Source organism: Tinamus guttatus, unplaced genomic scaffold, assembly GCF_059628265.1.
Source record: "Tinamus guttatus ecotype Peru unplaced genomic scaffold, ASM5962826v1 Tinamus_guttatus_pri_ptg000164l, whole genome shotgun sequence".
NCBI classification, from domain to species: domain Eukaryota; kingdom Metazoa; phylum Chordata; class Aves; order Tinamiformes; family Tinamidae; genus Tinamus; species Tinamus guttatus.
Window position 1 is genome coordinate 77696 of NW_028288698.1, and position 25524 is coordinate 103219.

General features: G+C 38.9%; 1 protein-coding gene across 3 annotated transcripts in view; it reads right to left on the minus strand.

Annotated features, from left to right (window-relative positions):
• Positions 1-3302: 3302 nt before the first annotated feature.
• Positions 3303-25524, minus strand: part of PHACTR2 (phosphatase and actin regulator 2) — a 111125-nt gene continuing 88903 nt past the window's right edge. For all 3 annotated transcript variants that reach the window (XM_088522779.1, XM_088522780.1, XM_088522778.1), the window contains 8 exons: positions 22211-22757; positions 20756-20943; positions 18253-18409; positions 16321-16376; positions 10166-10227; positions 8963-9100; positions 7013-7089; positions 3303-4774 (listed from right to left, as the gene is read on the minus strand). In XM_088522779.1, the coding sequence (XP_088378905.1) occupies positions 4759-4774; positions 7013-7089; positions 8963-9100; positions 10166-10227; positions 16321-16376; positions 18253-18409; positions 20756-20943; positions 22211-22757 (1241 nt within the window). In that variant the 3' untranslated portion in view covers positions 3303-4758. The remainder of the gene's footprint in view (positions 4775-7012; positions 7090-8962; positions 9101-10165; positions 10228-16320; positions 16377-18252; positions 18410-20755; positions 20944-22210; positions 22758-25524) is intronic.

A 25524-nucleotide genomic window follows, 5' to 3' on the forward strand; every position in this document is an offset into this window, starting at 1 on the left:
TTCATTTTAATTTACAGTAGTGGCACAAGTCTTAACTCCTTAAGATACGAATCAAAACAGGTGATAGGAAAGCATGAAATGATGCAGTTCTGCTATACCTGGCAATTTAATGCAAATACAGGGTTTATCTGTATTTATTTTATCATTAAAGCATTAACACATATTTTAAGACACGGGCTAGAAATGCCGGCAGTATGCAGCCAGATCTGACTGTACTACAGGTACAGTCCATGTCCTACCCAGGTTACTGTGCATTTGTCCCTAACCCAGTTACAGACGTGGGCCATGGGACCCAGTGTTGACTACAGATGATGTTCAGGTTCCTGTTGTTCCCAGGGTGCCAGATTAGAGTCTTGTTTTTAATCTCTTTTGGCTGTATCCCACTTCCATTTTCTGATGATACATATCTGTGGCCCACACAATATCTATAATCAGGTTAAAGAACAACTGTTCAGAAACAAGTTCTCTGGCACAGCTGTAATATTACTGGTCAGAGGATCTGGATTTGAAGTAACTCCTCAAGAAACAGAGCACTAATAAACACAAATCAGAATCTCACCTGGAAGGAACAGTCCAATGCCTATGACTTTTCCTCACTTTGTTTCAAAGCTTTCACTAGTTTTCAAGAAAAAGAAAAAAAAAATGTGGTTGTCTGATAGGGTTTTCACGTGTCAGCAGCTGAGGTTGTGGTGCTGATGAAAGATCCCCAAGGCAGATGGGGGAGCTCTGCACCGCGCTCCGCTTCTGAGGGCGGCAGTGTCGGCCACAGCGCGAGACACGCCCCAGTCTAGGTAACCGCTAATACCCCGAGCGCGCACCTCCAAGCCGACCCACCAATGGCTGTGAGCACTTCCAGTGATTTTGAAGAGCGACTGTTCCTGGTCCTGCATAATTTTGAATTACTTGCATTTAGGGTAAATACTGTACTTCCTGAGTCTACACATACATCACACGTATGTAGAAGTTGAAACACAGGCAATTCCATCTCCATATGAGGAAGAACTTCTCACCTGTGAGGGTGACAGAGCCCTGGAACAGGCTGCCCAGAGAGGTTGTGGAGTCTCCTTCTCTGCAGATCTTCCAAACCCACCTGGATGCCACCCTGTGCCATGTGCTCTAGGTGTCCCTGCTGGAGCAGGGGGGTTGGACTAGATGATCTCTAGATCCCAACCTCAATCATTCTGTGATTCTGTGATCACAAATTGAGGAATTTCAGGTAATTATTTTTTCTTTTGAAGTATTTGATTTCATTTATAAAGATGTCTATATATATTTTATATATATATATATATATATAAAAGGTCAGAGAGACATTCTAAAACTTTCAATTTGTCTTGTAAAGAAGAAATTAGTATTTAAGAATCCATTCATTTGCATCAGCAGCAGCATGCTGCTGTGCATGTTAATGCTAGTTAGTGTGATATATCAGGTAATTACAAACTACCTCAAGCAATGCTTATTTTGTGGGTATAGATGTCTGAGTTCATGTGTAACACTGTGGAACACAGGTATGTGTGTAAGCTATGTCACGGCCTAGGAGAGTTTTAAATGAATTAATGAATTGTCCAATCTGATAAAGATTAGCATGTTGATTTTTTTTTCCCAGATGGACCATTAGGTGTTGCATGGAAAGTATTATTTTTTTCCTCCATTTTACAACTTTTTTTTTTCTCCCTCAAGGATTGCTTAGTCAGGACTTTCCCAGCACTTTCAATTTTTCCTGCTGACAGGTATGCAGTATCCTAGAGGGTAGGGTATACAACATGTTCTCTCCAATTGGCACGAATAGCAACTTAAAAGATATTTGCAGTAATCAATACAAAAGACCAAGAAATACATCAGAAACCTGATTTCAGGCAGCTCAGTAAGGTAAACAAAAACTTGTTTCATTAAATGTAGTGACATACAAAAATCTCATTACCTTTTTATTGCATGGATAGCACTGTACAGCTGTTGTTCTTTTGCCAATTGATATTTACAATATAAAAACGGTATATACAGTTCTAGGTGTGTGCATGGATATGGTGGATAGTTTATAGTTCTAATTCTGCAAATAACTATCTTTTTATTTAGTCCCAATATAAAGGCAACACTTCCTCATCTCTTATGGCAAAGTGCTGCCTGAGGGAGTCCAAGTCCCAAGCTGAATTCTTGTCTTTGTGTTTTAATTCCTATATGGGGAGCTGGCACATTCCCTGCTGTTCATGTTGCAGGCCCAGTACAAAGGAAAGTTTTCTTGTAAAGTTAACCCAATAACTTATTCTAAGAGTCTCTCAAGTTCAGTTCACTTGTGTAACCCTTACATATACTGGCACGTCAACTAACTTCTTTATCAAAGCTATTATTTTTCTGCCGTTGCAATGGCTACTTTTCCACAGGTAGCATCTTGGCTTCTTTTGGATGTTTGAAAGAGGCAACTCTGAGCTCTATCATTTGTTCCATTTGTTTCCTTTAAAGTGAAACACTGCACTTTATATTTCAGAGTCCACCTAGTTGACCTTTATAGGATTTTGAACAAACATTTCTAAATTTGGCAACCAAAAATAGTAAAAGTTTAAGCAGGAGAACTATTTAGTGTTAAGTTTTCTCTTCAAATCCTAAAAATAAAAATTAGCATTTTACTAGAATTGCTGACAAATCTCAACTCTTAATGGCCTAACCACTTCTGTATCATTTAGTGCCAAAGTATACACTTTCCCTGCTTCCTTGATGGAGAAATGGTGTTTCTATATTTATAAAATGATGGCATTATAGAACCTAAATTGTTTTCTGCAAATGCAATCTTAATATCTCTTATTGATTCCATTAAAAGAAGGAAGATGCTAGCTCTTTTTCTTTGCTACAAGCATGTAGATGGTTTTTATTTGGTTGCTGATATTTTTGGGTCTTCACATCATTGAACTTTTACTAGAATGTAAATGATTGTAATAGTAATATAAACCTATCTTCTTAAAAAAGCGTTTGTCAACCAACTTAAAAATAAACAGAATGACAGTTGTTTGGAAAGTACTCTCCTGTTACTTGAAGTGCTCTTTACTAAAATAATTGACAAAATTTATGCAAACCTGCTGTATATATCAGCAAAGTGAAAGAATCTGATTTTAGCCACTAAATTGCCTTCTTGCCTTTAGACTGACATCTGAAAGATCAATATTCAATTTTAACAACGAAAGACAAGAATCTATTGCAGGTTCTGAGGTAAAAATCACATCTACAGACTTTTATTGCCTGAAAAAAACTTACATAATTAAAACTAAACAGGGCACATAAAAGACAAAAATAAATTGTAATATGTACATACATTAGAAAGGATAAATAGCATATATATTGTAATACTGCATTAAATGTATGCATATGTGATTTCCAGGTCCCCAAATATGTTGTGTACATTAATTCAAAGGATAAATAAGTGCTAATATAAGACAGAATTTCTTAGTGTAAACAATGCCACAGGCTTTTTAATAGGCCTTTGGGCCGACTTAGAAAAAGCATGTATTGCCTTTCACACTCCATATCACTTAATTTTAATAGTACTGTATTCACATATACAATTTCAATATAGTATAAAAAAAATATGATTCTAATAAGCATTCTTCAGACACAACAAAAACAGGCTGCAGACACTCTAAAGATTTTCCGTTAATTTTACAAAACCATTTGTTGAAGACATTGATTCATCTCTGAGTTCTCTCTAAAAGCAGTCCAAGAGACTCATCTAATACAGCTCATAATCTTGAAAAGTCACGTTATTAATCACTGCTCCAACCAGCTAGTAAGGACATTTCTGCACGACTTCAATTTGAGTTTGGATTCAAACTAGAATGGTGTCAAAGTTGTCACTAATGCCTGCCATGGGTTAGAAGAACAGCAAGTGACAGAAAGGAGTATTCCTAAACATGAATCCTTCTAGCCTTCTACTGCATTCATAGTGTCGTCTTTTATTCTTCAAATCCTATTTGTGTATTTCTGAGAAGCCAAAGTATGCTAACATCAAAAAAAAAAAAAAAAAGAAAATTACTTGCTCTGTATGAATGTTCAATGTATTTTCCTGAAGCATGCTTGTCAGAATTAAAAAAAAAAAAAGACATCTGAGTTATACTAGGACTTTCTGGCAACGGGGTTTACTGGCACCAGAGAAAATTACAGCTCATCACTAAAGTACTGATGATATGAGGACTCGTGGCTTCCTATCTTGCAAAGACAGGCAGCAGCCACTAAAAACACACATGCACAGCTGCTCATACTCTCAGATTTTTTTTTAAATAATTCCTCCCACTGGCCAAGAATATCAGTAACAGTTCCCTCCGTTCCATTTTTCTCTGCTGACTGGCAGTTGATGTCTCTCATCCCACACTCTCTCAGTCCTCTTCACTGTCCCTCTGCTCAGTCACCCTCAGTCACAATCCTATAAAGTCCGCTGAGATCCTGGCAACAGGCTCTTGGGCTCCCAAACGATTGTCTTCAGCTCTTCCTGACTTGTCCAGCTCCAATGAAAGAGACCATGGATTTGTCTTTGTGGGCTAGCCACAGGACCATGGGCTTTCCTAGCATTGGGATATTTCTTAGTTAATAGGGTTTCATCTCCTGGTCATATCTTTTGTTCACAGATAAAGATGAGGACCACATCCTTTGTTAACCTCAGGGTAAGCTCCAACACACACTCACATTCAGTCAAGTTCCAGTGCAATCTCTGGTCTTCAGGAAGCAATGATTTCCCCAAAGAAAATTGTTGCATGAAATATGGGATGTAGCCAAAAATTATGGACGATGAAACCTGAAATGATAAATCATTTAAAAATGAAGTTATATATTATTTCAGATAGTAATGACACCATCCCTGAATCTGCTCTCACAGCTGTTTACTTTTGTGGCCTGATTTTCTTGGTGCAAGTGGGAAGGCAGTCAGCCCTGGTACCGCTCTCTGCCTGTCCCGCACTACTCGTAAACCAGCCAGGGCTGTGGTGCAGCTCAGGCACAGGAATGTGCCTGTCCAGCCCCCTGTACCACAGCAGATCCCTGGCACAGTTTGCTTGGGTCACCCAGCACTCTCCGAAACAGCCCGGGCACCACAGGAACAGCAGCAGCCAACAGGCAGGTTGAGTGGTTGGTGCTGGAGCTCACAGTGGTGGTCACCCTGTTTTGGCGGGGGAAAGAGGTTAACTGCCAAGCTGTGGTGGGCCTGGTGCACTAGACGTTCCCCTCTAGTCTGGTCTGTTTTTTATTTACAGATTTAGCTACATTGTGTTTACTCCACTACATGGGAATCAGCAAAACTTCACTGAGCCATGAAACTTAGCTTTCTAGTTTCCAATCTTTCTGCAAAATGAGGCTCATAAAATTATTTTCAGGTATTTAAAAGAAAAGTAGAAAAGTTTTAAAGAACTTAACACACATAAACACACATCATTCCAGACTCTCTATTGGATCAATAGAAAGAGAGAGATTTCTCCAAAGGGTGTCACCAACCTTTTTGAGGATACGGTCAGCACCTAGAGCCACTGAAATCCTAACTTATATTATAGTGAATCCAAGCAAAAGAGGAAGGAGAACACAAGTATCAGGTCATCATCTACCACCAGCCTTCTAAATCTCTGTTTATATGTCTTTAAAAGTACGTGCATTCATAACCGAGTTAAAAATGCAGCAACTTTAAAACAGCACTGGTAATGATGCACCTGACTTGGGATTCTGTAAGGTTTTGATTGACGTATTTTCTCGTAATAGTTCCAGAGATGAGGAAAGAAAATAAGTGACACATACGTGTACGGTACAACACAGAGTCCATTTTTCAGGTAGGTAAACAAAGGAGGTGTAAGCAAAAGCTCGTATTCACAAGCAGGCAGCTGGTCTGCTTAGTGAGGGTACAGTATATTGCAAAAGACTTTTTTTTTTAATTTGTGTAAAAAAGCAATGTTTTTGACTATATATAGGATTTTCATTAGAAGCATTTTATTAGCATCTACTAATATCCTCTTCCCAAACTTTTATTTATTTATTTATTTTTAGAAACTCAGTTTCTTGGATTCTGTTATGAAATAAAAGAACAAATAAATCTCATTTACTAGGAACATTTCAACTAATAGTCATTATTGTAAATCATGAATGACGAAAAACAGTGCCTTTTCTTTCTGAAGTTTAATATCAAATTTGAACGATTTAAAGGTACTGTAAAACTGATTATAATAATAGAGCCTATTATATTGTTTATTATGTAATAATCTAACCTAATATTATATGTTATAAGCTATTTTTGTTTGAGACGCAGCTTCCTTATTATCTCATTTTGTCACAAAATGTCAGCTGCCAATGTAAGTGCCTTTCATTTTGTATTACCTCTTAAATTTAAAATCTTCCTCATCCTCTGGCTACAGAGTTTTCTCTGTTATTCCCTTAAAATAAAATCAGACTTTTCTTATGTCAGTCCAAATACAGTGGTGAACTGTGTAACTTTTAATGAGAGGACCATGAGAAAACAGAATCTCTCATTTTTTTTCAAGATTGTGGATGACTTAAAACAGTTGCATCTAATTACACCCTTAATTTTTTTATAGTATTTCTTTACTTACATCTATGCACATCTACTTACATCTATCCACAACACAGTCAGTGAAAAAAAGGGTGGGGAGGAAACAAAGGGAGCCCAATTTTACTCAGATTGAAATTCCTCTAGGACCCTCTAATATAATTGCTTGTATTTATTGGCAATTTAGCAATGCAGGGAGAAATGCCAAGTTCATTGAAAAGATTATCTTTTTAGATTTCAAGAACGATCTTTTTTCCATTTAGCAAGTGATTCACTTCACTATCATATCAAGTAGCCAGTTTCAGGGATCACACCAGCAATACTGGGAATCCTGACAGAATCAGTGGTAGGATTCAAGGATTCGGGGGATTCAAGGTAGGAATCCATTCAAGGAATCACAACACAACTTCGGAGGACATACAGGAAGGCGGAGTGTAGCTGTCACACTCTGACTTATGCCAAAACAAAAATAAAAAAAGGATCACCCACCTGGTAAACTGCCGGCTTTCCTCATGTACTTCCATTTCTGTGCTTTTAAATTCATTCAGTTCTTTCCGTATTGCTGCCTAATAAACAAGAGTGATACACACACAACCATAAAGAATATGAATATTTAAGGAAGGAAAGAGCTTGAGAAGAGCTTTGCAGACCCCCTGCAGTCACCCTCTGCGTAGTTTACAGCTCTCACACAGTTCTGATCATACACAACGGATGACAACAACAACAACAAAACCCAAAACTTACGGGCCGCACTGCAATATGGCACTTGCTACAGATGAAACAGGGAAAGGGATTCTGTTACCTTGACAGTCACCTGTTCAGTTTGCATCTGCAAGGGGATTGTCTCCACGCACAGCCTCAGAGAGGCCAGCGAGTCACAATTCTTGCCTAGCAATTGTACAAACAGCAGGATCCTTCTGTCTCCCGACTGGAGATAGAACTTTAGAAATGCAAGATGAATATCATTTTTCAAGTGGGAATTAGTAATTTCATTTGCTCACTTTTATATAAAATGACATGAAATATTTGGACATTTCAAGCTTGTGTTTTCAACTGACAGATACTGAAGAACAGCAGAAATTCAGTGAACTTTGTAAATGTTAGTCCTTGTTGCTCATGTTGCAAGACTGACAATCGATTCACTTCATCAGGTAGTTCATGTGATTTCTGAAGAAGTTGTAATATAGTAGAATAGCTTTTGGTTTCTATCATATATGCCTTGCTACCTTCACTGTTAAATGAAATGTTAGTTTATTCTTTCTCACTCCCTTTCTTCTTTCATCATTTTAAATAAAAACAGTATAATTTCATTAATCCCTAAGGAAATCTCATCTAGTGTGCATTCCTTTCAATGCACAGCAGTAGGCAGCGTGATAAAATAACAGGATCACCAGACTGAGGCCTCATAAATCAGAAACTTCATTTTAAGCAGGGTATGGTTTTGTTTAGCTGCAATAGCACTCTTGCACAAGGCTGCTGTAATAACTAGGGAAGAGGGAGTTGTTTTTGAACAGTGTATCAGCAGCAAAGACATCAGAGCTCCAACTCCATAATAATGTTACAGTACAGTCTTCTGCTTCCATTAGAACTAGAGAAAAAAAAATCCTTGGGAAAAAATAAAAAAGACAATATAGTTTCCAGACCACCTGAGTCCTTTATCTTTCTTCTGAGATGAACAAGCATGGACATCAGAACCAACCTGGGCCACCTGATCATTACAAAACAATCTGAGATTTAAAACTGCCACCCTTAAACTCAATAGGCAACTTCTCTGCTTGTTCCAGCACAGTTGGCACTGGTTTCTGGAAAGATCAACCTAAGCCAAAGGCTGAGGTGCTGGGTGCACTGACCTCCCAGTGACTACATGAAGACTAGAGGGTGCTCAGCATCTCCTACAACTGAAATGCAGTGATAACAGAGACATTTTTGTTTCATTCTCTGTACATAGGCAGAGGAACTACTATTTTAATTGCAGTATGTTTGGGGCAAACTTCCCAAGAAGGACTACACACATACAGGGAACCCCAAGACTGATGGTTGTGGCCGAGAATTCTTAGGAGGAAGGAACAGCTCCTACCTTTTTCACTTGAATGAGTTGTAAATTATAGTGATATAGATGTAGGCTTCTGCCTGCAAAAACCATGCCTGAATTTCAAGTACTGCCTCTGTGCTTTCCTAATGGTGTGCAACTGGCTTCACAAGGCTTTAAAAATGCAAGAAATACTGGTCTGAACTGCCACAGTGGTGCTGACAAATACACTCAAAAAGACATGAGGGCCTTCTCTTAGCTGCAGGCAAGAAAAGTACTGCAACATGACAATCTCCCTGCCTCCAGCAGGTGTCATTCATGATGCCAACATCAACAGAAGTCAAAGCAGAGGAAACTCCTGAAAATGAAAGGTGTTAAGAATTTTCTTGTAATCTACATCTGATCCTTGCCTTGTCTGCGGGAGTTAACCTGGCCCAAGGCTTGTCTGCACGCCGGTCATAATCTGGCGAATCCGTTACCTCCACATATTCATTAAAGCGTAGGATTCTTCTTGCTTGAAGTTCAGCCACTGTAGGCCTCAGGCTAAGCTGTAAATGGGAGGCAAAAGATAGTAAGTTTATAAGACAAAATAAAATAAAAGTGGAGGAAATGATATAATCTCAAGAGAACTTTAATGGTGTTTCTAAATAAGGTCACTTTCAGGTGTCTAAAAAAAGGCACCAACCTGGGAGTGGAGCATAGGAATGGGGAAGCAGCACAACCTAATTTTTTCAATTATAAAAATAGTCTTTGTCAGACAGGTCACAAAGAATCTTGACAGTTATCCCTGGAATATTAATTGTGACTTTGCAGTTCTCACACTGTTTACCCCGATAGACAACAGGACCATTTTCATTAACAATTAGTCTGCTGAGTTCAACTACAATACACAAAACAATCAGGATTTGTAGGGGTATGTCTAACTAAAAAGCAGATTTGGGGGGAATAACCAGGAGTCTATTTTAATCATTAGGATGCCCAACTATATTGTTTCAGTCACTTAAGCAGCCTACACTTTTAATTAACTAAGGACAATCACACTAAGCAAACAAAATGCTGCCAATGTAACTTTAAAGAAAAGGATAGACTAGGAGGACTTATGAAAACTTCACCCATCCTCTCCCAGAACTGCCTCCAAAAGTCAGAACTGCATATCCACTGCTTTGTTTTTAAGGAGAATGAAACATGCAATCCCAATGGGAGCAGTCAAGCTGAATGACTTGTGGAAAGGAGAATGGTGAAGGAATTTCTTAGGTCCACACTGCTTTTCTGCCCTCTCTCTTGCTGAGAAATGTGGTGTTCTAAGGAAGACTGGATCTACATATGTGGCTTCCCCTGAACATATATGATAGAAGTGCTCATGCTCACGGAGGTAACTGGCCTGTCACACAGACAAATAGGAAGCTCAGCCAGACACCCCTACATTTTTCCAAAGTATGGGAAACGGAGCATAAAGGAGTTTCCCCCAAGGCGACTTTGGCTGGTACTGCCTTTGAAATTTGACTGGTGGAGATCTGCAGTAATGTATATACACCGAATTTCAGAATCTTATAAAAAATAATACTGATGTTCCATTATGTACACAAACATACAATAGAAAAAAAAATCATCACCTTTCTACTGAGTTTACGTTTTATTTCTCTTTTGGCTTCCTGTTCTTCTTCTTCATTCTTCTCTGTTTTTTAGAAGAGATAAAAAGCAATGAATGTTCAAGTATTATAACCACACACACTGTGTTTCTCTTGGCTGAAAGCTTCAGGACTTAAAGTCAGGGCTTATGTTTGCTGACATTTCTGGGCTATAGTGGATATAATCCCTGCTTTTTGAATTTTATGTGCTCTCATTTCTTTATCCTCATTTTTCCTCAATTCTGTGAACATCTAGAGTCATCCCTATGGGCCAGGAACATAGCAAAAATAAAGCTGCTGTCATTTCCTTCCTGTATATGAAGAATTAAGTAGCCTGAAAGAGTCATTTAATATTTTAGTTACTTGCCCTAATGTTAGAGTTACTTCCATCAAGCCATTTATTGACTTTAGACTAAAAGTCTAACTGTACTTGCAAGGGCTGAGAAAAAAAAAGTTTGTTCAGGGTATTTGAATCAACTTAATGTTCTCTACTGCTATAAAATACAATGAATCAATTACTTTTTTAGAGTAGGTATTTAGTGTAAAATGTTTCTCTTACTTTTTTCTTTATTTCTAATTTTTAATGCAAGTATATTATCTAAGTGTTCAGTACTCAGGTCCTCTTTGTTAAGGGCCACTAACTAGACCAAATGCAATGCACAAATTCTATGCCCTAAAAGAATACAGCAAATAATTACATGTGCATTTTTTGCAAGTATTTGGGCATACAATTGCAACTTTTATAAATTTCTGTGCTGACCAAACTTGATTTCTTGAGTGCCAGTGAAAAGAAAATTTACAAAGGCACATTTGTGCTGACTTGGCATTTTTTTCAAATTGATGCACACTTTGAAGAATATTATATGCTTTATCAGTCCACCTCTGACGCAAAATACACCACTGAGACCTGTTTGTGAAATTCTGATCTGTTTTTCTTCAAGGTTGGGGGTATTGGATTCCCAGACATAGCTCAAGGCCGATTACAAGCTTAAAGGAGTTAATTTGTCCATTTTGGATATGGCCTAATAGTATAGATGGAAAGGCAGTTTTAAAACCTGTTCTAGTATGATCTGCCCCACCTGCTATGGCCAACCTGCTGTGTACATGCTGCTTGGCCAAAAGGAATATGAAGTTAGCTTGAACTCATGACTGTTGTACTCTGTTTCTGCCTCCTCCATATTTACATGGGTAATACTGAAGACAGATCCCCTCACCTCACCGTACTTTCAGATTTTCCTTCGACGATCCACAGACTTATTGTAAAAGGAACATGATGGAAAAGGGAAGAGGAACAACTGATAAAATAAAACAATAATAAAAAATAGAAAGTCACAGTAACAAAAAAACAATGCCAGCGCAAGCACTGCCCTGGAAGATTTTAACAACAAGTTCTAATTTCTGTGGCAAGATACAAACTTGCAGACCTGCTGCCAGCTTTTTTGGTGAGATACTGAAATGTGAGTACAATTTATGGCCTATTAATAGTTTTCTTCTTACAACCTGAAGAAACAGTTTTTCTTTAAATATCCAGATTTTCTTCAATAAACATAATATGTGAGGTAACTAATACAAATCTATTAATTCAGGGTTCCATTTACAAGGGATTTGTTTTACATAAAAAAAAATCTTTCCCTTCATGAAGAGGGTCTCTTAAATTCTACCATTTAGAAATTCTCCAGCAGCAGACACAACATAAAAAATACAACTGAACACACACATCCCTGTACTAAGTTTTCTCTAACTTTGCTTGTAAAATATGCTCTTGACTAGACATATCTTGACATTTCTTTGCTCTCTTTAAATCATTGCATCTCCTAACAAACAGCAGTAAGAAGCTTGATGCAGGAAATAGAGACCCACGTTGCTTAGTTCACATCTTAAGAAATACCCGTTAGCAGCTTGGCCCACCCAAAACACTATTCATCTAGCACTTTGGAAAGATAAAATTCAAGAAGTTTGAAGATAGCTAATCCCAATCACCTATGCCAAATTGTTAAATTACACCACTGTAGGTTGCAAAACCAGTGCTCCCACTATTGCAATACAGGAAGGTTGGATTCAGGAAAAGCGGTAGAAATAGGAGATGAGCAAGAGAGTCAGTTTAGCAGTGGGGCAGGGGGTCTGGGCAGGCACAGCCTGAAGGAAGCTGGTCAGAAGGCTGAAACCAGAGGGAAAGCTCTGGAAAGCAGCAGGAATCCCTTCACTGCCAGCCAGAGACGGTGGGGATTAACCCCATGGGCATGAACCGCATGAAAGGGCAGGACAAAGGCCATGGTTTATATACTGAAAAATTTTAATTTTGAGAAATAAAACTGAAGAGCTAAAGAAAAGGGACTGAAATCTGGTCGCTGCTCCTAGTAACCTGAATCTGATTTTGGCAATATTCTAACAGCTGATATTTGTCAATTTTCTGTAAGATAAATTTCAAATATTCTTTATCTGAATGTGGCAGACTGGGCCTGGGTTTATGGCAGTGACCACTCTGCCTAGAATCCCTATTTCAAACCTCCAAATCTCCAAGCTGCTGAATAAAGTGTTAAGTTGGGTGCTAGAGAAACACTGCCCTAGTACAAGTTGTTCCCAACAATAATACCTATAAGGTATTTTTGCTCTTTTAAGGTAAAAGTTTTGAAAGTTGCTGTAGTGATTTAAGAACATGTGTTGTGCTAAAAATAATGGGACTGGCGCTCTTTGCTCCTTTGTGGAAAATTCCACCCAGGTTGCCAAATATTAGCTGCAGGTATGAACTGACTTGCCGAAACAGGAAAACATTAATGCACAGAAACACATTTCTGAATGTGTTCCACCTTAAAAGCAGATCTAATCTGTACGATGAGGAGAAAGAAAACAAAAACAGAGCATTCCCAGCACAGTCCTCTCCTCAGATGTCCTCCTGCTGCTGTACTGGCAAAAGACCAGCTGAGTGCTCTCGCTTTGCTTGCAGGAGCCCTAGGAGCTGCATGAGCACACAGGTCAAACCAGGATTTGGCTCCTAGCTAACAGAGTTTTATTTAGTAGCACTTATCATGTTCTTGGAGTCAAAAAATCCAACAACCAAAGCAAATAGCAACAAATAGTTTCCCTGGCATCTCTACTATCATTGCTTCTGCAAGTTTTGCTGTGTTAACTATGGTCCTCATCTACTTCTGACGGACATTTGTTTCATAGCAGAAGGGGAGAAAGAGAAAAGGAAATTGCTCTGCCTTAGGGCTATTTTTTTTAACCAGAAAGTACTCCAGCAGTGTAAAACTGAACTTTCCACTGCGTCCCTGTGGGGATTAACTATGTTTAGACTTCTCTGTAGGCTTGCTGGGGAAAGAAAAAGAAAAGACAAACAAAATACTTGCCTCTTGGAATGCTATGCAATGCATAAAGAAGTTCCCTTTCTCATTTTGCAAAGATAATCATTAATATTCCTTAACAAGCACCAAGAGCTAAACCATGTTTTCTACTAAGCTAATATTGAGAAGCCTGAAGGTGTACAGTCTGAGAAGTTCACTATCCTTCACAGGTGCATAAAAAAAAGTACAATTACCCTAATCTGAAATTCCCAGAAGAGTAGAAAGTTTGTCAAAAGACAATACTGCTAGCTCAAAGCCAGTACACAAAAAACTTGTCTGTGTTAAAATCATGGGACTTTATCTATTCATCTTCAAATGCCCAAGCTTTTTGTTTTAGTGTGAGAATAATCAGAAGTCTAGATACTTTTATCTAAAATTATTTTCATAGAAATCAGCCTAGTGATTAGATTCAGTCACAAGATTTTCAGTAACTGGTGCTTTACCTGGAGATAATATCTGGACATATTATCAAAACAATATTCTTTTAACAGGTATTTCCTCACTTTAACTGGAAATTAAAAATGTAAGTGACTTTTTCTGGACCTCTTCAAAGATTTGGGCTGGACTAAGTTCTAAAGTAAATATTTGGATCTTTGCCACTTACTTTAACCTCAAAGTCTGATAAATAATAGCAAAACATTAATTTCCTTTAGCTGTAGTTTCCATATATGCAAAAATATAATCTCTTCTCCCCATCCACTGCTTAAAATGGAAGAAATAAAGCTTTACGAAACCCAAATCCAAACTTATTCACAAAAGTTGCCTACAACAACACAGGCATCTAAAAGATGTAAACATCTTCAAATGATCCACAGGAAGGGAATGTAATAATTATGCTAAATATACATATGCTTTAGGAGATGAGAGAACTTGTTCTGTCAAAGGGCTTTGAGTTAGACTGTCACCAAAACACTGTGTTTTTTTTTTTTTTTACTTTTTAAAAGTACGCAATGCAAAATATTCTGTATCTCAGTAATGAGCAGAAAACTGGGGGACTTGAATTTTGCAAGTTCTCAGTAATTATTTTGCTATTTTTTGTAATTTATAATAATTCTGGTTTTCCACAATTATTTTTCTTTGTTCTCCTTTGCTCCTTTAGGACAGACTCAAAGGAGCAGCAGTTATAGATGACTGAGTGCAAAGTGCTGCCAAAAGCATAAAATAAGCAAGATGAAACAGGAGAAGAAATCTATTAACTACATTCAAATTTTGAGCTACTTATTGCAAAAGTAGTAAATGGCAAAGGTTATTTTAAATATATTACAGGTATGTTACTATATTAGCTATCTACAGATTAGCTATCTAAGGATTGTAACAGGGAAACCCATCTGGTGTTCCCAGATGAGTGGCTGCAGCCATGACCACCAAACATGTCTTGGAATTACTACTGTCACATGGTCCAGCATACGCTGTTTATCATAGAAAACAGATTCATGTTTCAACATTTTATCCTTATTAAGACTATGTGATATATAGGTTCAGAAATCATGCCCACAGAACGTCTATTTGGATTGTGTTTTGGACAGCAGTCTCTTGAAATCACTCCAGTGCACCATAGTGCCTGAGCTGTAACTTCCCTCTCTTGACTGATATGTGGCTAATAGCCATTTTGACTAATATTTGGCTGTTATTTGGCTTTTGAGAGATCAGACAACAGCAACAGGATTTAATTAGCATGAATGGTTGCCTGAAAGCCAGTAACTGTTACTTCCTCTTAATTTGATAGCCTCAGCAGGTGACACTGCCATTAATCTATGGATTTTGCCAGGTAAAGACCTATTTCCTTTTCTTCCACCAGCATGTTGTGCACAAGGTGATGAACTCCATTTTTACTGAACAGTTGCTGGAAATGATAACAACACAGCTCTTTCAGCTACATCAATGTGAAAAGGTTTTATACCTTAATAATAGATGAATTTGGGCTTTTGCTGCTATATGTGAAAGGTTTCCAAGTGAATTTGCTTCCTTGGAAATATTTCTATTGTTTATTTCTCATACTTCTAGCATCAACTACTAGCCACTTTTGCTGAAAGGACATAGGCCTAGAAGGAACTTGCCATGGCAATTCTTAATGTATTTGTTTAGGTAACACACATATTATGAACACATTCATGAAGGAAGAGAAAAAAATGCCTCCTCTATAAAGACTGCCAGCTTAAGAACAAAAGCAATGTAAATAAATTAGAGAGTAGGTATACTGGGTATACATCCAACATTCTTCATTCCTCTGCCCCAGGCTATTTGAATTATGGGTTCAAATTTTTCATCAAGGACATTGAGGAAGGATTTCATTAGCAGGAAGATACTCAGTGAGAATATCCTGTGCAGGTTTCAGGATGGACGAAGACAAATAGATTTATGTGAAGAGGAGATATGAAGGCTGACTCGCTCACGTGGCTGGCATATACCTATTCATCTTCCCCTCAACACTGCATACTTCCTCTTTCTACTTCACCTTTCCTATTTCCCACCTCCTCCCGATACTCCCTATTCCGCCTCCTAGCAATTAGGTGGAATAGCCTAGAACTTCTAGGGAGTATCCAATTCATTCTTTGGAACCAGCTTCAAGTGGGATTGTGACCAGCAAAATTTGGCATCTGGAATATATGCAATTCTCATACCTGACATGACAGGTTAAAATACAGGTCTAGCGTTGACATGTTATTTTCTAGAGAATAATTTCTGTCCCATTAGGACACTAACAACAGAGTAACAATGATGAGGCTTCTGTATGAGTCCAACATATGTTGTGCTCATTTTCTGAGTAAATAAAAGTTTAAATTTGCACAAAATACTTACGCTTTAGGATATTTCTTTGCTCTAGCTCTTCAGTCGTAGGCCTCTGGCTAAGTCTCCTGTGAGAATAAAGTAAGCAACTGATTTAAAATCAGATCTAAACAGCAACTTTTTAGTTGTAATACATCTTAAAAGGTGTTTCTCATGAAGCAAATTCATTTGGGGCTGAAAAAGAGAAAGAGGAATTATGACAGTAAAACTAACTTTGCACCTGTCTTATAGTGAAAGGCCGGAAAGGCAGCCTCTCCATCTAGCACAACTTCACACAATTCACTGCAGAATATCCTTGGCCTCATGAAACCAGCTGGCATGGGTGGAAGCAGAGGAACCACGTGGCAGGCCATTACATAGGACTAGGGAGTTGAGCTCTGAAGTGAGGCAGGTGAGGAAAACACAGCTCTGGAGAGAGTGGTTTTCAATTACACAGTGGGGGAATACTGGCAAAGAATTGTAACACTGGACTTTCATTTAACACCTCAAATACTAGATCAAATTATGCAGAAAGCTTCCATCACATGTCTGCTATTTTCAGATTTTGAAGAAAGGACAGACAGGTCTTAAACAACTGGTCAATCCCACATTGTAGGAAGTTCCAAAATTAAGACTTGACCCAAAACTTACTGAACTATCAGAAAGATTTCCCTTGGTTTCAGTGGTTTGGAATCAGATCTTTATGCTGCCAGGTACCGACTACAACATTATGAGTTTTAAAAGAACACATATTAAACTTGGTTGTGATACCAGACATGAACACAGCTCAGAAACTGTAACTCAGACAAAATTGGTGAAAGGTCCTGAAACATGTATTATGGTCCGTCATCAAAATAATATATGCAGTGAATGTGCCAGCTTTCTTGCAGAACCAGCAATGCTACACAGGACAGTTTTAGACAGGAATCAAAGAGCAGTTTGTTCAGTTTAAGCCACAAAGAAGACAGATAAGCAGGATGTGATTACCAGAGCTGGAATTTGGTCAGGAAATCAGTAACAACAACCATCCTGCTTTATTAGAAGAAGAAAAATGACCCATGGATTCTACACAATAGATTCATCACTCTTACTGTTAAGGAATAAAATGAAATTACGTAGCTAGCTATCCAGTTCACAGAATAATTCAGTTCATGTTTAAGTGCTGATATAGGGCTTCTTCACTTCTGTAGTGCAACAGTATTGACTGGACTACCAAATATTTGGGAACCTCTAACAAACACAGAACATCCTCCAAATCTGAACAATATTTCTGGGCATAAAAAAAAAAAAAGTAAAAAAAATTACAGGTCTGTGAAAATCCAGACATACCATAGTCTAGTCTCAGAGAACTATGAAAACCCACGCTAACATTCGTGAAGAATTTTTTAATGAAACTTGGAAAATACAAATCAAAAGTAGTTGGTTTTCATGAAACATTCTCTGGTCAAGAAAGATCCTGATCCTACAGGAGTTAGAAGTATGCCATGGCTCAGAGGTGAGCACACTGAAAACGGGTCTAAAAAGCCTGTTAACTTTTTTTTTCTTGAAACTAGTATGCGAATAATTAAACATTTAGAGAGCAGTAGGAGGATGAGGAGGGACAACAGGATAAAAGACACAAACATAAACTGTATATGCTAGGAACTACAGCTCTCATCTGACATGGGGACATACAAGTTCAAGCTCCAACCACCCAGTTTTGAGGAAAAGCTTGAACCACCTATTGGTTGTTTTGGACTACATCTTATTTTCTTCTTTTTTTTTTTTTTTCCTTTTTTTTAAACATTTCAAAGGCTCTTAGATTTATTCCATGAAGAACGAAACCTTTGTGAGAAAAGAACATAGTGTTCTCTAGCCAGTTCTACCATGAAGATCCTGCAGCATGTATCAAGCTGAATTTAAAATGTGAACCCTATGTTCTTACATCTCTACTCAGTAAAACCACATTTACACTGCAACTGATACCTCACTAGTTTTGTTCCAATCTGATGTCTGATTTCCTGCCTCTCCTCTTCAGATGTGCGCTGCAAGATGTTTTTGTCTTCTAATTCTTTCTTGGATGGTCTGTTGCCAAGTTTGATAGCAAGAGTATCCCTGCGACGAATTTTACTTGCCAAAGAGCCTGAGGAAAGAAGGAGGAGGGTACATCTAGTTCATTCATGCTTAGGTTACTGACACAATCTAAGGATCTAAGGAGTAGGGACGTGAATACATCCCCAAAGCAGCCTTGTTCCCACATGCAGGAGAAGAATTTTAATTAACATCAGAAGAAAAATAGTTTCAACTCAGTTCACAACAATAAAAAATGAAGGACTTAGATGAAAAAGCTAGCAACCAAAAGTATAGAGTAGTTTTACAAGCATTACTTGACATCTGTGATGTGATAGGCTAAAAATGACAAATCTGCACTTCTGTGTCTTTGAAATTTGATATATTACAGGCTGATTTATTTGCCTATCTTATATCATCAGCAAACTACTACTTTTTTTCTTAAATCTTAAATGAATTATTCTCACTCTCCCGTCTTTTCTTTAATTCTTCTCTTTCTACCTTTTTTCAATTTAATTCTTTCAATTTAATTTAGTTCTTGTGTAATGCTTTTCATCTTTTACATTGACTAATTCATAAATTAAAAGATATCTTTTAGAAAGTGCTCTTTGTGCTTGCAAAGTATTCTAAGCATGAAGCCCCAGGTGCTGAGGCAATCTGTTTATCTACAAAACAGATACAGTAGAGACAACAGCTATTGAATTTTCTCGGTAATAGTTTCAGCCAGCTATGGAAACAGGTATGTTTTTCATGAATTTTAGTCCTTCCCTTTTCTCTTTATATTCTAACTGAAGGTACTGCATATGCTCTATGTTAGTGGGCTTTTTATGATGCAAGGCAGTTTGGTAAGACCAGAAGCTCCCATCTCACTTCTCATAAGAAACTGCACTGCTGCCTGAATACATTAATTTTCAGTTCATATTCAAACCCAAGGCAGAACTGCAGAAGACTTCACTCTTTTGAGCTATGTCGCTCTTTATCTTCCACCTGACCAGCAGCCAAGCAAATGAAATTTCATTCTCCCTCATCCCCTTTGCATACAGAGAAATCAGACACAGCACTTTTGTGTTCAACCTTTCTTAGCTAAGCACAGTAAACCCTCCTCAGTGGCTGTGGGCAAGGCTGTCAAGCCATGGTTTGACTCCTATTGTACTCTAGCACAAGGTCACACTGCAGGGGATGGGGCTTTGTTGACCTTCTCTCTTTGTTGTCCCCACCTTCTTTGCTGGAGTGATAGTGTTGATGCAGCTGCTGTGGTGCTGGATCAGAAAACTGATTCAGCTGAAAACCATCTCAACAGCAGCCACCATCAAAAAGTAGGAATGAGTGTTGACCTAAGAGAAAAATGCATCATTGGGAGCAGAAATTAGGCAGGACAACCCCTTTCAGCAACAGCAGGATGTCTGCCAAATTAGGGTGGTGATACAGCCCTGAACCAAGCTAAAATTTCTAAACTATAAAGTTAGATGTAATCCACTGTGATTTGTTCTTTCTGCAAAGATGCTGCAATGCTTGAAGCATTCTGATCAGAGGAACACATGACTTACAGATAGGGAAGCCGGCTGAGGACTGGTGGGTTTCCTGTGTCATCCACCACGACCTATGCTCATCCCTGAACCCTGCCCTGGGGCTCCTGCAGGGGCTCCCAGAAGCTGTGGTATCAGTGCTTAATGAGAACTAGTCCTCCCAAAGGAGGGACCTCCTCTGTAACCTGCAGCCTGGATGGTGGTTACCTGACACGGAGCCATCTGGATGCTCCGGACTCAGCAATTCCCACCGGCAGCAAAGAGATGTCAAAACAACCTCATTACCCTCACACAGGTAACTGATCTCTAGTGCAGTTCAGCTCAAATTCACACTGTAAAATCAAAGGTGCTTTAAGGATAGAGGTTCATGACAAGGACAAGCCAAATTAATGGCTCACTAAGGCCCCAATGCGGAGGCCTTTTTCCACCCCCCTTTTTAATGAACCTGCTCCTTTGACCTTTACTTCCAGTCATGAAATGCTTGATCTACTCCCACTGCTGTATTGGTCCCAGCATGTTTCTAATCACAATTGTCTAGGAAGGGAGAACCAGAACCCTGATTTCTCAGTTGTGGTAAAACATGAATTCACCTGAAGTTATCTTATGTAGCCATATTCATTACTCTTATGCATCTTTGCTCCCCTGCAGGCTACAACTTCAGAACAGCTGCACAAAAACTGGCAGGATATAAGTCTTTGAACTACACACAAGTAGAGAGCTCCTTTTATCAATCTGGATGCAATCACAGCAGCTTAGTAGGACTTCTGACCCAGCCCAGCTCAAATCACAGCAGCTTAATAGGACTTCTGACCCAGCCCAACTCAAATACATGTACTAGGTATTCCCTAGGGCAGCCACTCCTTCCCAGTACACCCTTCTTGTCAGAGCCTTACTTTCAGCAGTCCCATTATCATCTTCATCGTCATCATCATCATCAGTGTAGAGTATGGGCCCATCAGAGTCTGAGTCACTGCTGTGGCTGTCTCTGTTGCTTTCACTCTCAGGAGTGGCTGCAGCTTCTGAAGCCTCCTCCCCTGGTTCAGCATGTGTTTGGTTTGATGTCTCCTCCTCTTCGTCTTCTCTGGTTGCCAAACCATTAATTCGTAAGCAAACATTAGTGTTACATTAGTGGAAGCATGGAACACAACAGGGAGACAAACTGTACAGGCAAGTATGAAAACGAAAGCCCTTTATTCAAACTGACTTCTTTCTCTCCCTCAACAATCTGAAATGATGAGCTGCAAAGCTTAAGTAAAGAAATCAGTGTTTTGATTTACCTTTTGAGGAATGGGACCAACAGTACACAGCAGCTAGCAAGAACAAAAGAGTAGCTAATAAGAGTAGCTGGTGGTCAGAGGACTGAGTCTCAGGATAGAAGGGAGTTTAAAGCTCTCTATCCTGTAAGCATGATTCTACTTATTGCATTCTACTTATTGCAAACACAGTTTTATTGCTGTTGAGTCCAAAATGTTCATTTCCATCACTCTTGCACATGGAAATCAGCACTAGAGTGCTGTCTTGGGAAAATACTGTATGTAAATGAAGGGCAGAGCAAGGGGAAAAGAAGCCAGCACAGGAATGTAATACTGGCACACACACACACACACGAGCAAGTTTCACTATTCAGGGAAATTTTAGGCCACTGGCATCTAAGCTAAACCCTCCTGGGTTGTTATGAAAGATTCTGGTTCTTGTGGCAAGGAAAAGACAGTTTAAGAAGACATTTGCTTCTTTTGCTGCCAACTATTTTGTTTAAAAAACGTAATTATGACCTTGCCCTTAATTTGATTTTATGGTATGTCAGACTTAGGCAGTGACAAACCATGTGTCTACTAACCAAAGCCCTGAAATGTCATTTTAAAGGTTGTGAGTAAATCCAGCTAAATTTCCTCTACAATTGAGAGTTTTAGTAGTGAGATTTACAATCCACAAAAAAGTCCACATATCCACAATGAAAGTAAACCCCTTGTAATTCAGCCTCAACTCTTGTTTGCCTTTATGATAGAGAATAAAGTGTTACCTGCTGCCTAGCTGAGTTATTGACTCCAGTGGTCATATTAAGCCAGGCAACAATGTAAGAAGCAGGTTATGACAAATCACACTCTGGAGAAACATTAGGTATCACAGGTGAATGGCACAAAGATGTTTTTAAGGAAGAAGTTGAGTTGGGATGCAGCACGGCCATGGACTGCTAAGAAATGCACAGAGTTTCTTCTCAGGACCAGCCAGCAAAGGAAATAAGAGATCCCCCTGTGCTTTGAACTTCCCTTACATCAACTTAACACTAGAAACCTCCCTTTCTTAGCAGTGAGGCCTACTATTTATCAGTGACACCAATACAGTCTTACCTTTCCACGTCCTCTTCCCCAGCATCTGTACTGTTGTCTAGGGCTGTACTGCTCAGGTTCTCATCTGTGCCATGTTCAGTCTGGAGAGGAGGTTTATAATCTGATCCAGCAACAAATGGCCCTGGTCTGCAGCTGTCTGATGTGGCTTGTGCATCTGAGACACTGGCCTGATTGACTCCAGCAGGAAGAGGAGGTGGAGGTGGAGGTGGTGGAGGGGCCACAGTGGGAGGAGGGGGGACAACTAGTTTGCTCTGCTGGTCTATGTCCTCAGTTTCAGAAATCACTATGGAAGGCTGCTCAGGCTCAGATTTTTCTGCCTTCAATTCCAATCTGTTGGCTGTGGCACCTGAGGGAGAAGCAGCAGCCCCATCTGGTGCTGGTCGTGGGGCTGACTGCTTCCCAGGTTTTTTCTTGCCCCTGGGAGTCCCTGATGTGCCTGATTTGCTGGATGTCTCCTTAGAGACTTTGGGATGAGATGATGTGGATGAAGGAGATGGTGATGCAGAGGACTTGGAGACTGATGTTTTTTTTGCATGAGAGGAACTAGCTAAAATACAAAAAGAAAAAGCATTTTAATCTTGCAAGTATACCATTTTTGCACCATTTTTGCATTAACTGACTTGCATGCTGATATTTAAATAAATGAAAAAAATTACACTTCATACTATTATAATCCTTCATCATACACTCGATAAGTAAATATTGCAATTCATATTCCAGATTTAGAGATGGGAAAACTGAAATGATGAATACTTGCCTAGGAAGAGTGGCAAGCATCGACCTCAGAAAAGGGTGAAAGTAAGTTTGATCCTAGCAGTCCAGCCACCTTACAACTTGCGTGGGCATCATCCAAAAATGCAGTTCTTTCAGAAGTGTTTAAGGCCTGGGTTAAATAATTTGCTAATAGATGGAGAAAATTGTCTACCTCCCTAACTCAGCTAGCTCCTAGAAGCATGAGTTTTCCTGACTTTGTATGAGACGCAGGACAAGTATGAGGGTTTATTTAGAAGGAAATCAGTGAGGGCTTATTTAGAAGGAAATCAGAGGCCTTAAAATTAGGTTTCTACTCCATAGAAAGATCTTACCTTTCTACATTGACAGTGCAGAAAGTGACTGGGGAGGAGAGAAGCGTGGGAATTTATTAGATTAGCATCCAAGCCAATACTCTCTTAATTGCCAAACTGTGGTTTCAGATTACTTGAAATCTGGATCTGGTTTTGAAACTGAATCTTGAATGTAAAGGAGGCACAACACAGTTGGCTCAGGTGACCTCCAGAGGTCCCTTCCAGCCTGTATCATTCTACAATTAAGGATGACTTAACTTCTTATCATTGCAACGGATGTCTAGATGGAGTCGGTTTTTACAAGCAATAAGGCAGAGTGCTGGGCTCCCCCATACAGGGGGGACTTAATGGATCAAGTCCACCAAAGAGCTACAAAGATTGCAACATCTTTCATATGAGGATAGGCTGAGAGAAGGTTCAGAGAGATCTTATTAGTCTTTAGAAATATCTGATCGGAAGGTATAATAAAGAAGAGACAGACAGACACTTCTCAGTGGTGCCCACTTATAGGACAAGAGGCAATAGGCACAAACTGAAATACAATTCCATCTGACCATAGGAAAACACTATTTCTCTGTGTGGGTGGTTGAACATATTGCCAAGAGAGGCTGTGGTGTCTCCATCCCTGGAGATACTCAAAATCAGACTTGACACATCCTGAGCTACTCGCTGTAGTTGACTCTGCTTGAGCAGCAGGTTGGATCAGGCGATCTCCAGTTGTCTCTTCCAACTATTTCTGTTTTCCAGCAACATATCTCAACTATTCTGTTATTCTATAATCTTGCAATGTTCTTCCACGTGATGTATTCTTCCTTAGGGGTAGAAAACAGAGCAACAGCAAAACAAGATAGACTTGCAAGTCCAATTGGGCATTAAATTCAATGGAAGCACAATCCACTAACCTTGCTGTGCGCAAATGAACTCCATAATGGGAGAGGCCTCCCATACGAACTGGAACTGTTTATCTCACCAGTGACAAACTTTGGTAGCCTTGGAAATGTAGTGACACAAGGTTCTGACATTAGCTGTACAGACTCGCAAGTAATGCTGCTTCTGTGATGTTTACCCTACTGAAGCACATGTGGTTGCACCTCTACTACAATAGCTGTTCAGTTTGGCAAGAGATTTTTACTAGCCTGATATACCCATATGCATTCCAGTCACATATCTGATTGCTGTGATGATGTACCCACCACTTGAATTGGGAGCTCAGACTTCTGACATAGATTTAAAAAGCAATACAAACAACAACCATTTTGCAATTCTCTCTTTTTTTTTCATCAAAATACATCCAACTCAAACACTTCTGCTGTTATAAAAATGCATTCACTTCAAAAGAAAAAATAAAACCATTAAAAAGTTACACAGCAGCCTTGCGGCTAATCTTTCTGAGTAAAACAGAAAGCTGTAATAGAAAAGTGCTGAAAGGCCTGTTTTACTTATGAGCATTTAAATAAAAACAAAACCTCAGCAGATAAGGATAGAATCAAAATACATATGCTGGCCATAATTAACTCATGATATAAGAATAACTTCCACAGTTACACTGTTCTCAATCTCAAAGATGAAAATTAATAGAAAAGACGTATTATACCATTCTCTTCTGCAGCAGAATGTTAAGGTTTATAAACATATAGACTGCTGTGTAACTTTTAGTATATCCGGCAAATCAGTGTCCCTCTTTGTGCTATGAGGTAATCTACTGATACTGCACTAATCTTACCAAACAGCTACAAAACACTGACTAACTTACCAGCAAATCATAAGGAAACAAACATGTTATAGAGAGTTGTCCATAATTGCAGTGGAAATAAATGCGTATTTATGCTCCAACTGCATATTATTTAGCAGAAACCTACTGAGTAGGAGAATGGTACTAACAAAGGCCTCTGGGTCTGATCCAGCAAGCACTTAAACACAGGCTCATGGGCAATGAAACCAGTTACATGCTTTGACTTAAGAACTTCAGCATAATACAAATATACAGCTACGTTATAATTAGCTTTGGGAAAATGTCAAAAGATATTTGAACTAAAAAAAAAAAAATCTTCCATTCATCTCAGAACCTTTTTGGACTTGCAATCAGCTGTAGAGACCTGAAAGAATTTTCCTAGAGAAAATTTCCTCCCACTTTCCCTCTAGTCAAAAGAGCTATTTCTTATTGTTGTTTTTGGCTGGGCTAACAATTTTCTGTCGCATATCTCTTTCATTAGAAAATCAGAATTTCGATTACTTTTTTTGTGATGATTA